This window comes from Bactrocera oleae, chromosome 6 (genome assembly GCF_042242935.1).
Source record: "Bactrocera oleae isolate idBacOlea1 chromosome 6, idBacOlea1, whole genome shotgun sequence".
Classification (NCBI taxonomy): Eukaryota; Metazoa; Arthropoda; class Insecta; order Diptera; family Tephritidae; genus Bactrocera; species Bactrocera oleae.
The window spans coordinates 56950078-56966704 of record NC_091540.1 but is presented as its reverse complement, the minus strand read 5'-3'; the positions used below and the strand labels follow the sequence as shown (position 1 = coordinate 56966704).

The window sequence follows — 16627 nt, the reverse complement described above, 5'->3', positions numbered from 1 at the left end:
ATGCAAAAACAATGGATTTCTTTTGACTAGACGATATATGTACATATGTATTACTACACTGTCGATATCTTCATCGTAAATGAAAGTTCAATCCCCCACATTCTACACAACATTCCCAATCATTTCATGTTTTTTCGTTTAATTTATTTCGATTAAAAAATTCTATATGCACTTAAAATAAAATTTCACACAATCCATATAATGTTTCGAACAAAGGATGATTTAAATAAAGTATAATCTATGATGAAAAATGAAAATAAGTGTTATTATGCACACACCGCACACAACGCACAGACATCGCGCACGGTGCTAGGCCACAATATAGTGCATCAAAGTGGACTAACAAAATTCGACTCTATCCGTTAGCTACGCTCAACTCACACAGCGGCACGCGTAATCACATCTACTGCTGGTATTGCTGATGATACTGTGGCTGTTGCTGATGATATTGCTGCGAAGGTTTCAGCGCATAATCCTGCGATTTGTGAGTTTGACGCACCAATGGTTGGGGAGCGGGCGTGGGTATCTTCACAACAATATCGGTGGGCTCACGAATTACTTCGGCCTTAAAGCCTTCCTTCGGATCGGCTGTGTATTTAACGGTACGTATGAAACCATCCGAATCAACCACTGAGTAGCTGCCTTTGATTACCGAACCATCGCGTACTTCCTTGCGGTTTTGATAGTTGGTAAATTCATCGTCTTTAACGTCGAAACCGAATTGGTAGGAAGAGTTTTGCTGTAAAGCGAAATAAAAATAAAGTTGTTATCATTAAATCTTCGAATAATTTGAAAGTACCAGTCACATACACATATTAATATATACTATATTGCGATATGTTAATTTCTGCTTAATGGCCCACAAAACGCACCGTCGGCTGTCGCGTAATGGGCGCATGTGCTTGCACATAATTAATGTGTAGGCTGTGGAATTTGCATGCGCTGTGCGTGTACCATTTTAAAAGTGTCCCAGTCTAGCAGAGTTGAGAAATCAGCGCGTACCTACACAACGTTGGATTGCATCATTAGACGCACAAAGCGCATGCGCAATACACACACGTATCGTATTGTATTGCATTTGCATTGCGCGCTTAACTGGGCTAGCGGCAACAACGTGGGCCTGCAGCATTCACCGACAACGACACCGTTAACGCGGGGCTAGCTGCAAAGCTCGCCACAACGGCTGGATGGTCGAGTGTGAGATTGGATAGCATGCGCACTGCCGCCACCCGCCACCCCCCGCTACGTGCACACGTCTGGGTGCTATGAATTACCCGTGCACACATTTAGACAGCACGATGTGGTGCGAATACATACAAATGTTGCGTATGATTTCAAAAGCACCAGTCTCATTTTATATGTACAAACGTTCACCAGTGAAAGTGTTGTAACGGTAACAAAATCGAGATGCCGCGCACATACTCCGGCGGCCGGCGGTGCAATATAATTTTCAGCAACACTACGAATATTCGTACAACTTACGCAAGTAGATTGGTATTTATTGCAAGAGTCACGAGGTGACGCAGCCACAGCTACATACCAATCATCTGCGCATGCGTGCTTAATTTTTACTGTCTATTGAGGAGCGTAAAAGCATATTTTGTTTGCCTTTTGCGCTAATAATTTAGCTAGTTATAATATTTGCTCGAGATTTAATTATAATTATTGGTATATTATTATGGTTGGACGACACTATAACGTCTCCGGAATGTTTAATAATTTTACGAACAGCCTTTATGTTAGACATACGCTCAGCATTTTAGTACTCTTATCCGATTTTTTTCTACAACTTTTTAAATATTGCTCCGATCCCGATTTTAACACACAACCCACTATTTGTACGAGATGGGCTCCGATAAAAACTTAGACTCACCACCCGACATTGCCCTAATCGCAAGAGAGATTCACTGCATGTACTTGTATAACCATTCTCATGATGATTACTGTCAAAGATTCAGCTGAATCGGAATCTTTTTTTTGTCTTGTTCGTAGATTTTATGAGAGTGGATAAAAGTATTATTTCTCAGTAAATGGATTTTTTTCAATAGGAAATTGTACGGCGAAATTGAAGAGTGATTTCATGTTGTATACAGTAACTCTGCGCCTTCGATGGCGATAGTCAAAAATTGGTTTAATAGGTTTCAATATGCTGGCACGTCGATTTTTGATGAGCCCACGCCAGGTGACCCGAAAACGGTTATCATCGGTGGATGAGCAAAGTCCATGATCGCGTTTTGTCTGCAATATATCCATCTAAAAAAAACGCGTGGTTCATTATTACATGGCATTTTGGATACGAAAAAGCTGTCGGCTTGATAGGTGCTGCGTTCGCTCACTCCGAACGGTTGGATTGCTTCACAGCACTGTTTGGCGATGTTTAATCACAATCCGTAGGATTTTTTCACCATCGTTTTGTGATCATCGACAACACATAGAACCATTGATGCACACGAGAGACCAAGGAACAGTGGAAACAGTAGATATATTCTACATCGACTAACATACTCGAAGGAAAGCCAAACGATCAACGGCTTTAGAATTCGACGTTGAATTGCCGAAAAAACGGTGCCGTTTGGCGAAGGATAATGTCCTGCTGTCCCATTCACCATAATATCCAAATTTTGTCTTCCGACTTCCTATGTTTCTAAACTTGAAAAAATTTTCCGCCAGACAGATTTTTGATTCGATGGAGGAGGTTATAGTCAATACAGAGACTTTGCAGACCTCGACAACGTATCTTTCAGACGAGTTAAAGAAGTTGAGGCATCGATGGGTCAAAAATTTTGAGCTAAACGGAGGCAATGTTGATATTTGCCATATTTTGTATGTTAAATATTTATTGGACCTCCCTAGTAGTCACACATTGAAGACACGCGTCTGTAACCGTCACCAACGGAACGCTTAATTATTAACAACAAACTTCCACTTTAAATTTAATATTATTTTTGTTTTTACTAAATTGTTTTGAGTCTCCTTGAATTGGCATTGAGTAGTAGTTAATTACATACAAATTTTATTTAAAAAAATAAAACCAAAAGAAACGGCATCTATCCGCGCGTTTACACGCCATCAATTGTCAGCGCTTTGCAAAAAGTGTTCATAAATCTTGGCCTGTGTTGCAAGTTTGCGATGCCACAAACAGCGCGCACCCACAATCTCTGATTGCGGCAGAACAAGCATGAAAATACAATGCCAGCGCCGGGTTCAAAACGCCCCGCAGTCAATTACAACGGAGCTATAAATAAGCCAAGAAAGGTCAAATTGCCGCGATGGAACGCCAACGCTATTTACATATGTATGTAAATACATACATAGACATTAGTACATCGACACACACAGATGCAGAGATAATGCATATAATAATAAAAAGATCTGACCCATTGCATTAACTGATACGGTGTTTTATTGGGCCAAAAGTGGGTTAAGGTAGTTGCTAAGCCGCTCTCGCACAACACACGATCGCTCTCGCTGCATCAGTGCCTAACAATTATCCGCCATTGACAACAACACTGTTGTTTTTCATATTTATACCCCGTACAGCTATTAAAGTTGCTAAGACTAAGTGCGAATACCCAGAAGAAAACATCGGAAAACATGGCGATCTTATAAAGCATATACCCGTATATAAAAGATCAGCATGCTCAGCTGAGTCGATTTACTCGATTTTATTTTAAAATATCGATCTGAAATATTGCACAGGGACTTTTTTCTCCAAGAAGCTGCTTTGTCGTAACTGCCGATATCGGACCACTATAGCATATAGCTGCCGTATAAACTGATCGGTCAAAATCAAGTCCTTGTATGGAGTGCTTTTTTATTTGTTAAGGTATCTTCACGAAATTCAGCTTAGATTATTATCCAAGGCACGGCTATAATCTCCGAATATGCTGTACAGATCGGGTCAATACAGCCATACAAACTGCCCGATTAAAATTAAGAAACAGATCTCTTTATACCCTCTTATGCTATAAGAAAATCAGTTGTGAAGGGTATCATAGTATCGGTGCAGCCGAAGTTAACGTTTTTTCTCTATAACATTTTGAATTCTTTTTTATATTTTCTTTTCTTCACCGTCTTGGGTTTGGCCGGAGAATGGCCTGAGTGCCCACTACGTACAAACATACTTTTAATAGTAAAAATAACTTTAACAGACCGACAGACAACAACAAAATTCGACTGCGTTGTAGCAGGAATTCAAAGGAACGGAACTTTGAATGTTTGGCGTGTTGGATTTAGAATGTCCAACGTTTGATGTTGTGCAAAGCAGAAATGTTGTCAAGCAAGTTTCGATTTTCAACCCAAAAATAATTGAATTTCAACCACGTTGGAAAAAATGAAGCACAAAAAACAACAAAAGCAAATGAATGGAATCATTAACTGTCATATACAACATGCAACAACAATTGTTGTTGACGAGTAAAAGGAGGCTAATTGTGATATACTTGCACTGTTGTAGGCGATGTATTGCTGCGATAGCAGAAAGCATTTACTCTCATACACATACATACATACTGTAGCGCCAGACACCAAGTACGAGTATGTGCCTGCGAAACTATGGTATTAAGGCGTTGAGGGCAATGACTGTTTAAAATACTTACTTATTATGTTTTAATTATAGCTTAAACGGTAGTATTGCAATCGTCAAAAGTCGTAAACATATTTACGAGTATTTTAGTTAAATAGCAAAACAGTAAAAAATAAAGAATACAAATTATAAATGATTGATTTGGGTTAATTAAGATCTGTTGAATGGTATGGTGCTAGCTATTAGAGCTAGTATGTCCGCATTCTAAAAAAAAATCCGGGTTAGAATCAAAAATTTATAATATGTAATTTATTTTTGTATTCTTCTTTTATTTATTATATTTATTTTATTTCTATTTTTTTGCATTAGGGTCCCTTTTGATATTGGACCGGATATGAAAATATTTAATAATATAAAATGTAAATGTAATACTCATACAATAACCGATAAAAGATATAATTATCAGATATTTTTCTAACCGGTATTGGTATTCCAAACAGCAAACAAAACCTAAAATTTTTTAAATGGGTTTCAGAATTATCAATTTAGGAGGACCGATGCTAAAACCAATGTTAAAACTTCAGACATAACACAACCTAAATAAATATTATAAGGAATCTCTATGAAATATTATTGCTCTAACCTAACATAACCGTACCTATAACTCTGAGATTCCAACAAAAATAATTTAACTTACGTCAATCAACGAACCGAACATAAGAGTACCCTTATATTGGAAGTACAATAGTAATCGTAACAAATTAATTTTTTAAGTTCATAATATTTACCAAAAAGTGGTACCTAAAAATAGCGAACATTTTTTAATATTTTGTAAAAAATAACGCTTTTTGATAATTAACACTTTTTGATCAGTTTTTTGAAGTCTAATACATATTCAGCTTAATATGTTTTTATATTTAAATTATACATGGTTGTCGGTTCTGGTGCAGTAATGTGAAAAGAACGATTTTCGCAGCGGTGGAATATGTCTTTGCAAGGATTTAAATCATTTCAATTATTTCCGGAGATATAGCTATTTCAGTGACACGTCATCTATACCCAAAACTTTAAACGCATTATTCTCGAAATTCCTTTTTAAAAAGTTTGTCACGGCGTCTCAAATTCTACTTAGCAGAATTAGTTGGAAGTCTTCCCTATGTCAAGGTTATAGTATGCCTCTATCCAGTGTACGAGAGAAGGAGGGATAATGGGGACAATTCCTACTGTGCTCGGAGTCTTCAGGGGGTCCCGGTGCTCTGCAACAATTTTTTATCGATTATTCTCCAACAACTCAGTACAATCATCCCCGGGCCCGGTTTTCTCTCTACAGTCCTGCCTACAACGTTCTCATTATGGTTTGTAACAAATAAAAAATTCTTACTATTTTTTTAAATTCAGAAAATCTAAAAAAAATGTATTATTTATTGGGAGTTTTTGATTAGTTTGTTTCACTTGGAGGGTTGCAAAAATACTTGCTTAATGTAAAAAGATTATATAAAATATATAATATTATTTCAATATGGATATTCAACAAAATTGAAAAGTATCTTAACAACCTCTTATGATACCGTCCGAAAGGTCAAAGTAAGTAAGGTAACGTTTAATAGCACAAGTTTCCGAATATATAATAAGTTACTCCATTAGAATGATAATAATAAAGCGTTCAATTTCCTGCCAAAAAAATGTTTAAGCTCAGTTTTACAATGCTTAATGGTCGAGCTACAAAAATATGTATTTTTCCCTCATGTCTTTTATCTACATATTTATATGGAAAATGGAAAAGAAGAACAGGTACCTCTTAATTTACAATATTAAGAGCTCAAACTTTCAGAGGTTTCTTTTTTTAAGGGCGATCAGAGTTAGATAGTTAATATCTTTAGAAATTACATAATAAAAATTCAAATCGATATCTCAAAGAGTTTTTGAGTTCCAGTCATTTACAGGGCAACCGCCCAGTTTAAACAGCTCCATCAGTATATTTTTAAACGGGTTTTTCTCCAAACAGAATTTTTCGAATTTTCTTTAGTGATAACTCGAAGACAAATGATCCGAACATCATGACCTATTGATTTTTTAATCTGATCACAAATCGAATTTTGGCTGGCAAAAAACGACCAAAGCTTGGGGCAAAATTCAACTTTTTTTTGACTTTGTTTTAATCGGATTTGATGTGTACGAAGAATATTTTCTAGCTTAACGAGAATTTTTTATGTTAAGTTTCTGGAATCTTTACAGCAGTGGAGGGCCTTTGCTTAGCGCCGTCGGAAATCTCGTATAACTCAAAAAATATTTAATTTTTTTTTCAAAAGTTTGATGGATGTTCTTGAAGACGATATTTTGAAAATTTTAAAACAAACGAAGCAATAGTTTTTTTTTCTAAATTCTCAAAAATCTACGTTTTTAGCCTGTCACACTAGGTGTACCCCTTAATTTTTTAAAAGTTTCTAGTCTTTTTTAAGTTGAAAAATAAAAGTTGTCTAACATTTCCTTTCCACTGAGGAAATTCTTCAATATATCTGCACTTCTGGACCATTTACCAAACAAGATGCTCTTGCTAATCGTTAAAAATATTATTGATTGAATTACAACTTTTACTTTTTTCAAATTTTTTAAACATACACACATGCATATGTAAATCAATATGTGAGTAATCATAAGTGCTGATTTCCGCATTGGAAACTGAATATTATGTTGCACAAAACAAAGATATCAAACAAACAAGAAAACCGCAAAACCAACCAACCAAGTTGCAACAAGAGTAGGCGCTACGGCCAATTCCATTGTCCATATGTATTTTTCTGCTTCATGCCATCATGCAAGTCAAACGAGTCGTATCAATGCAATAGCCAGTTGCATGCCAACTTGAAGTTTGGCGAAATGAGTTAATGACCTTAAACGCTATGCTTTTAAGCAGATGAACGCGGCACACGCAAATGGATGTATGTGTGTAAGTGTGTGTTTGGATGGGATGGCTCATAAATATGAGCAGCTTTTTTGAAACTCATTGCCACCGATCGTCACAACAACAGCTACACATACGACTAGCTCTGCTATTAGCAAAAAGTAAATATCATTCGGTGCCGCCTACCACCCGCCGCTTGTGATTAGTTGATGCACACACAAATGCTATAAGGTACGAGTGCATAATTGTAAAGTGATTAATTCGCCGTTAACAAGCGAGCTACTCGTTTGGGCAATTGCGCATAACGACCAATGGCCAATGCTGCTGCAACGCTAACTTCGTTTGAACGCGTGCAATGGTCGCATGTGCTCCATCCGATGCGCAAGCGAAATGATTATGCAAAAATTTCTAACGATGCAGTGAAAATGAAATTTATTATTTGGTAGATGGCATAATATAAATTATTGTAACCTATTAATAAGCTGTGGCAAATGGTCCATTAGGAAAAGCATTTTGAGAGTTTGGGGTGAAGTTTGTAAAAACAAGTTTTTGAAAAGTATTTAAAACTTTCTTTTGTCCTATTTAAAAGGTATACAAGTACCATATTTTAAAATTAGAAAATTTAATGAATTTATTAAAAATTAAACTGCATTTAATAGTGTGTCAAACAATCATGCTGACAATTATTCAGCAATTTGCTATTTACTATCGAAATGTAAAGGCAAAATTTTGGATTGATTTAATAATTTTAGAAATTTAGAAAAATATAAAAATTTCAATATACTATTATCCAAGTACAGTTATTTCAAATTTTTATCATAAAAAATACTATACCGATCTTATTTTATTTTACTTTTGCAGAAACCTTTTGATTTTGAATTTCAGAAGCGTTGAGTTGATTTTTGTAAAAATTTCGAATTTTAATTCAACGAAAGAGATTACAACCTGCCAAGAGATCATAACCTATTATAAACTATTACATTTGACAAATAAAATGGTAAAAGAACGCTTTGAGGTTATGTGAAAAAGTTGTTGTCAACAACTTTGCCATTTAACTTTTTTCCATAGTACTCGTACTTGTGTCAGAAATCGAAATAAACCCTTAACAATTAAGGGGTGGGGGGTGCCCTCTTCTTCTACCCGGCTTAGATCGTCCGTAAATATTTTTTTCTTTTTTTTTTGTTATTTTGCAAATTAGAAATCATAGACAGACATAAGTATTGCGGGTCTATTCCCAGATCATCCCATAATGTTCGTCTAACAAAAATCACTTCAAATTTTGAGAGCTAAATAACCATTCATTCCTTAATTTTAACGAAACAAAACTTAACTTTTAAATGCAATTTTTTATAGAAATTCAGAATATTTTGAATTGCAATAAAATATTTTTTTTATGTAAAATATTTATTTAAAACTCAAACATTCTATAAATTTAACAACAAAAAATAATGTATTTAATTTAAAATCATTACATAGACAACTTAGAAATTCTACATTGCTAACAAAACAAATGTTTAATCTTTACAGATATCTCAATCAAAAACCACCTCGCGGCTTGTCAGTCAATCACACATTAAATACTTTAAGTATCAGAAAAAGCTATTAAAATGCAGCAATTTAAATGCTCATTGCAGCAATTGGTGTGTGATGAATTGAAATTACAGCAATTATTTATGCATATTTTGTTGTTGTTATTGCATTTGTCATTGCTAGTACCGGTGCTTAAAGACACTTGAAGGTATTGCGCTGATCATATTATGTAACTGCTCATTTACTCAATGAAATTTAAACTGCTCTATGTACATACATATTGGTAAGTATTTAAGTATTGTACATATATATATATATATATAGATACACAAAGCCTGATCAAATGGTTTTAGCAAATTTTTTCTGTTTTAGATTTTACTTTTAAAAGTTTAATTGGCAATTTCGTCGAACATTTTACTTACATCATCGTATTCCTCCTCCTCCTCGACTTGTTGTTGTGGACGTTGTGCCTGCAATTTAGCCTTCTGTGGTTGGTACTGAGGCTGCGAGTGGCGTGGTGGACTAACGGCTTGTGGCTGTGGACGATACTGCTGCGGCTGGTATTGCACCTAAAAGGCAGACAATAAAATATATAAGTGATTAAGTAAAGGGAGACTCTGATATGGCGTTTTCTTCAAGATTTTTTTTTGTTACATTGTTTTTTTGCCACGAAATTTGCAAAACACAGAAGAAAACTTCGGAGATCCTATAAATCATATGTATATATATAAATGATCAGCCTGACGAGCTGAATCGATATAGCCATGTTCGTCTGTACATACGCGAACTAGTCCATCGGTTTTTGAGATATCGATCTGAAATTCTTCCCACATACTTTTCACCCCAAGAAACTGACGGGTTTTCGGAACCACAGCTATCGGACCACTATGATATAGTGGCTGTAATACAAACTGTACATTCAAAACAAGTTTTTCTATGGAAAACTTTTTTATTTCTCAAAGTATCTACCTGCAATTGTACTTGGATTATTGTCCAAGATAATCGTACAACCTTCGTAGCAATTGTTCAGATCGGACCACCATATTTATAGTTGCCATACAAATTGATACATCAAAATCGAGTCATTGTATCGAAAACTTTTTTATGTGAACAGCTATCTTTACAAAATTTGGCATGGATAATTATCCAATACAATAGTACAATCTCCAAAGAATTTGGAACGAACAGATCGGACCACTATAGCATATATCTCACCGAACCTAATCAAGTTCTTGTATGGAACCTTTGTACCGTTGTAAAGGCTATTATGCTTCGGTGCAACCAAAGTTAAGATTTAATCTTTCTTTTTATTTTCTTTTAAAAATTGTATTTAATTTAATTTCATTTAACTTTATTTAATTTATTTTTATTTTATTGTTTATAAATTATTTAATATTTTATTTTATTTCATATATAAAAATTTTCAACGTGTCCTCACCTGTTGCGGCTGATGCTGTGCGTAATCGCGCACCGAAGGCGCTACATAACCGCCAGCTTGGTGTTGTTGCTGTTGTTGTGCCTGTATCTGTTCGCGCACGGTATCCTTCAGGCGATACTGTTGTCCTTGCCCCACATACTGTTGTGATTGCTCGGAATTTTGTTCGTAAATTGGCGTAGCATCACCGCTTTGTTGCTGATGTTGTTGCTGTTGCAATTGCTGATAGTATTGACGCAGGTAAGCGGGATCAACATTCTGTTGTTGCGCTCGCACTAACACAATGACGCCCAAAAGGGCGAGTAAACGCATGGTAGAACACATTTTGATTTTGACAATTTAATTTGATTTTTGGACTGCGCGTTTTCACGTTGCTCTTCGCTTGAACTTCTAATGCACACACTGCCACAACAACAATAACAACAACAGCGATAATAATGAAAGCACACAAAAACTCAAAACTTTATTTGCTATATTTCCACACCCAACCACTACTCGTTCGTCCTCGTAGGTACCAAAAAAGTATCTGCAACCCGCCGAGCGTCCAAAGCGTCTTTTATATGCGCCCAACAAGCCACGGCAACTTGTCTACTTTTTTTCGGCTTATTTGGTTGCTAGCTTTTTGTTGCTTGCTTCTTTTTTGGATTTTGCTTTTCGTTTTTCTTTTGCTGCGGTTGTTGCTGCTGCAGGCTGCCGACAAACGCGTGTAGTTGTCGTTAACGATATCTTCGGTAGTAGCATTGCGCTCAACCGGCTCCGGCTCACAAGATCGTCGTACAATACCATTCGTTTCAGTTAGTTGCGCTCGTTTGGTTTTCACTTTCGTTGGGAGCGAGACCGACACCGACGCCGACGCTAACGCCAATGGAATACCCCACCGCATGTGACGTCATCGGTGTAAGATCACTTTCAATTGAATTGGACCGCGATCTCTTGGCGCTCTCGACGCATATTTATATACATTTATGTATTTGTGTGTTTGTAGAGTTGTTGTTGTGAGCCACACTTCGCTGCAAACTGGCTCTTACGCTCCACTTACATACTTATGCGCAGACGCGCGCTCACACCTACAACTTTTTACCTCGTTCGAGCGCCAACTCGTTCCATTTACGGAAAATTTGTGGCTGCCGTTGTTTTGTACCGATTTTGTAATAGATATTGAATTTGAACTGCATTTTTTGCGCCGCAATTGCCATTATGCTGTGATGCTCTTTCCACATGCAACATTTTGGCGTGAGCATAAGTAAGTGTGCGACCGCGAAATCCGAATCGCGGACAATGTTGCTTCGTAAAAGGCGCATTTCTATTGCTGCGTCGTCATTTTTAAGCGTCGTTCGTTGCCAATGATTTACCGCTACAGCTTTTCATTTCCGAATTCATTATATCATTTTTCATATCTTTACCAGCATTTAAATTTTGCTGCTGTTGTTGGCTCTTATTGTCTACTGCATGGCTATGGCAAGCGGTGGAAGTTTGTAATAAACGCTGCATCACATTACATTTTTTGTTTTATTATTTGTTTTTTTTTTCAGCATTCCAGTTCACTTACAAACCAGAGCAACGTGTTTGACTATCTATTAAGTCAGCTGTTTTACTTTCAAAGTATCTGGTTATGAGGCGGTGTATACCGCTTTGATATCGTACACCACCAGTAACTCTGAATAATTCAATTTAATAATGTAGAGTTTGTATATTGCACTATTAGTAAGGCTTTGCCGCTACACAGGATATTAACGGATTTGGATAGCAGATCAGCGTTTCACTAGGCCAAACTGGTAGCCTAATACATAACGCTAGAAATTTGACCAAACTACCTACTATGTGGTGCGGCTGGAGGTTATTCAGTATAACAAAGGTCTGAATTGCTTTAAAATTGCCCACGAGTTAGCATCCGCTTTTTGAAAATAGCTACAAACTGCTAAGCAATCGACAGCAACGTTTCCGCAGATGCATCTGTAAGACTGCATTCACAGACGGACTCTTTTGTCGCCCAAACAGGTTTTTTTGTAGGCGAGGGGACGAGGGAAGGACAAATGGATCGTGCCGCTCGTGTTCGGGTGACACGCTTTGTGTTTTTGTTCGTTGCTACGCAAATCGGCATTCGTTTTCATTATGAAATTTTTTTCATGGTTGTAATGGCGCTAGGTTTCAAATGAATATTTACAATATATTAGGAAATTTGTATTTTATCAGCTATTAGTGGGATCTAATATTTTAGAAAAAAATTAATAAAAATAATAATTAGCTAATTAAAAAATTTTGGTGCACCTTGTGAAAGGGAATGCAGAAAATTGGCGGCCAACTCAAGTTGTTGGACTCGTGTCGCTCGTGTGAATACAATGAACGACACCAAAAGAGAACACGCCGTTTGTGCGTTAGAAAAGAGTCCGTGTGTATACCCAGTCTTACAGACGCAAACTGGGTTAGATTGCCGGTTCCGGTATCGTAGGATCGACTGTTATGAAAATGGGCTGCATTTTAATAAATCTCCAATATTCTTGCGGTTATTTCAGAGTAGTAAATATATAGTGAGAAACACACCCTGTGGTTCAGGCAGAAGACCCTCATACAATTTTTTGTCTTCAGTGTTAAATTTTTCGATAACTCAACAAAAAGTAATACCATAGCGGTCCAAGGAGAAAACTTCTGTAATTCAAGTTTGTGCTATATGAGATCTTATTGGTTTCTGCGGTTGAGAGTACACGCGCCTGCTGTCATCTTTAAGTAAATGAAGATCTCTCGAAGGACGATAGGTAATTAACAGCAGTTCTGTTTAAGTTTGTTACCAAGATTTATTGGAGTATCAAAATAGAAAAATTAAAAGAAAACTTGTATTTGACTACGAGCTCTGCCGGATAATTCACCTCGGGAGAGTCGTCCATCCGCCTCTGTTAATGGTTAGAACAGGGGTCCAAGCGTTAAGAATTGTGTAATGACCTATCCTTACAGCTAAAGATATGATTGATTGATTTAAAGAAAATAAAAAATAAATTAGAAAAAAAAAATTAATTAAATAAATTAGTAAAATAACAATTTTCAGAAGCGATTTTGTAACTGAAATCACAGCGTCAAATTCAAAAAGACACTAACTTATCGAAATGCGCTCGTATTTGTGTTGGCTGTAAAACTAATCTTGTAAGCGATTTTAGTATTTTTTAATGCCTTATCTTATTAAACTTATACGCCATTCAGCATGGTTTATTTTATTCTTTTTTCCGCAAGTCATTGCTGCTTCAAATGGCAAATGATGAATAGGCACATTGAGGGGCTGGTTACTTGGCCACTTTGGTTAGTGCAATCGCTCTTCGTCATGAAAGGTATTGAGAGCAAGGGCGCTAATAAAATACAAATTAAAAAGTACTTTATTCAGTATTATGCTTTTAGGTAAGTAGACGATTGCCTCTTCGTGTGCGCAATGTGCTTCTACAAAGATGTCCACATATATATTTGTATGTATGTAAGTACTATTAAATTAGATACAAAAATAGTTATATGTGAATCACAAAGCTGATTGCAACAATGCAAATAAACACAAGTATGTAAGGTTTATTGAAGTGCACAATGACTTTTGGTGACTATCATTGCATCCTAAAAACCACAGTAAACCACTAAACAATACCAATTCAAGCAAAGAACCCACATTCTACAGAAAGTGGTTAATGTGTCTGTGTTAATATGTCTGCATATGTTTGAACTGTAAACACCCTTACAGGAAAATTTTGCTTTGCCTGCAAGAAGAAACAAATTTTGTACTTTGAAGAATAATAAGTCTTTCTTTTACCTCTCACAATTATGGAAACGTTTCACATTGCTTTGTTACCACATGAGAAAGGTTTATATTAAAAATAATATAAAAACTATTTAAAACAAGAAAACCAATAATTTCGGCTGCACCGAAGCTATAATAATCTTCACAGGTACATTCCTGTATATATGCACTTTATAGGATCCTCGACGTTTCCTTCTAGTGTTACTAACTTCGCGGCAAGCTTATTTTATCTTGTTCAAGGTGTATTCTCGTAATATCTCGGAAAACTTCTAGAAAAAGATAATCAAAGATCTAAACTAGATTCATTATTTTAAAAATAATCAGCTTTGAGTAAGTCAAAATGAGCCATCATAAACTCACGGCTACAACGAAAAGTTAAAACTTTTAAGACCAACTTTTGAGACCTAATGTACATAGTATGTTTTATCAAAATTTTAATAAGTTTACAAAAATAAATATCATCAGTTTTCTTGGCGGAGATCCCTCTAAATTTAAAAATACATTATTTTGAAACAGAAAAATTTAGGTTATTTCTTTTGCAGCTACTATTGTGTTTTTACCAAAAAAAATTTTTTATTATGGATGAAGTTATCAAAAGCATTGCTTGTCAGCTGTACTTGTATTAAGATCATAATTAATAAAACCAAATTTATTTATAGAAATTATTACATGTACATAATAATTTTGTTTTTCATACCAAAAATTTGGAAGTTTGAGCAAGTACATGTATGTTTTTTATATAAATGTAGGTATGTCTGCTATATAGTATGTATATGGTATGAATGAATGTTTGTAATTGATCTTAACATTCACATTTCACTTGAAAATTTGACTCACGCACAAAAATGTTTGACTTCACGTACACAATGGCTTTGTAGAAAAACGTGCCTTAATAGTTATACCGGTAATTATGTACTTAAGCATAAAATGTCGATATGTACGAGTATCGATGTACAAGTATATAAGGGCCACATTTCTTCTTTTATTTACAGTATTTTCTATTGGCGCGTGCTTGAATTAAATAATTGTTCGAAAGACATTGGAAATTGAGTGGCGACTGTAATGACAATTGAAATTGGAGCGCGACACATTTGACCGTATTTAATTGCTGGAACGCTTATTTACTCAAATCCTTATCTATACATATACCATAATATGTAACAATGATAAATTCGAACAATGGAGCCTTGAATAACTTTTGATAACTATGTGTATAGGGATTGCTGTCGTAAAAGCAATAAAATATCCGACAAGTTTTGACCCGTCTGCGAAAAGACTATACACTTGACGTCTTTGATCCGCGGCATAACCACGAAGAAGCTCAAAACAGCCGACACAGGAGACATCTCAAAATAACGCGTGGGTCATAACCTGTTGAAATATTGGTCATGAAAAAGCTGTCGTTGCAATCGATCCCGCCATTGCTCATTTCGAACAAAAGCGGCAACTGTTAAATCATTTCACAGCAGTATTTGACGCTGTTTCACCGCAATCCGAAAAAATAAGTTCCTGTGTTGTTTCATGACCATTCACGCATTATGGTATACAATAGAGAACAAGGAAAAGTCAAAACAATGGATTTCAGCCGACAAACCTGCTCAAAAGAACTTGAAGACTGTTCTATAGGTCGGAAGGGTGATGGCTGCCGTTTTCTAGGATTCACAAAGTCTTGTCTACATGGACTCCCTAGAAAAGGGCAAAACAGTCGTAGTTTTCTAATATGCCGACTTGTTGGGCGATTTCGATGCCGAATTGCAAAATACCACCGCCGTCGACACTGCAACATTAGTGAATTAGGCTACGAATTACTGTCCATCGTGTTCTCTAGGTTTGGCCCCGTGCCCTTCTTTTTCTTCACGAAGAAGTCAGTAGCCGAGAAGTTCGTTGAATCGAATACGGGTGTTATTGCCACCACGGAAGCCTACTTTGCAGACCGCAAGAAAAAGTATTTTTCAGGCGAAATACAAAAGTTGAAGATCGTTGAGTCAAGTGTTTCCAGTCAAAAAAGAGGACCATGTTGAGGAATACAACGCAATTTTTCCACAATAACCGGCTAAGGAGCTCTGTGATGTGCTGGTTAAAATCAATTCATATACTGAACTGCTCCATATTCCTTTATGCCGTATTTAATACTCACTGATCTTGGCGCCAAATAAAGTCATATCGAACTGTAATGTCTAAATTTCCAACAACAAATTTTGCCATCGACAGCAACAAAGGCAGGCTAATTAGCTTATCAGCGCTGTATATATTCATAAATATACATGTACTCTCGTATGTTTATGTGAACTTTTTCCACAATGCTTTACAGCGCCTGAGGGAGTGTATGGCGGCCAAACTGTTGTTATCTAATAGGCACCATGATTTATTGGCGTATGTTACTTGTCTATCCGTCTGTCTCGAGTGTATTATATTTAAATTGAGCTTCCCTAACCCCTACTATTTATAATTATTTTACTTAACTTG

At 36.1% G+C, this 16627-nt stretch overlaps 1 protein-coding gene across 1 annotated transcript; it reads right to left on the bottom strand.

Moving 5' to 3' along the window:
* Nucleotides 1–122: 122 nt before the first annotated feature.
* Cpr66D (Cuticular protein 66D) lies at nt 123–10978 on the bottom strand. The gene is made up of 3 exons (XM_014231717.3): nt 10396–10978; nt 9380–9526; nt 123–739 (listed from the first exon to the last, which is right to left on the bottom strand). The coding sequence occupies exons 1-3, from the start codon at nt 10714–10716 to the stop codon at nt 404–406; spliced, it is 804 nt and encodes a 267-aa protein (XP_014087192.3). The 5' UTR covers nt 10717–10978; the 3' UTR covers nt 123–403.
* Between the last annotated feature and the right edge of the window lie 5649 nt (nt 10979–16627).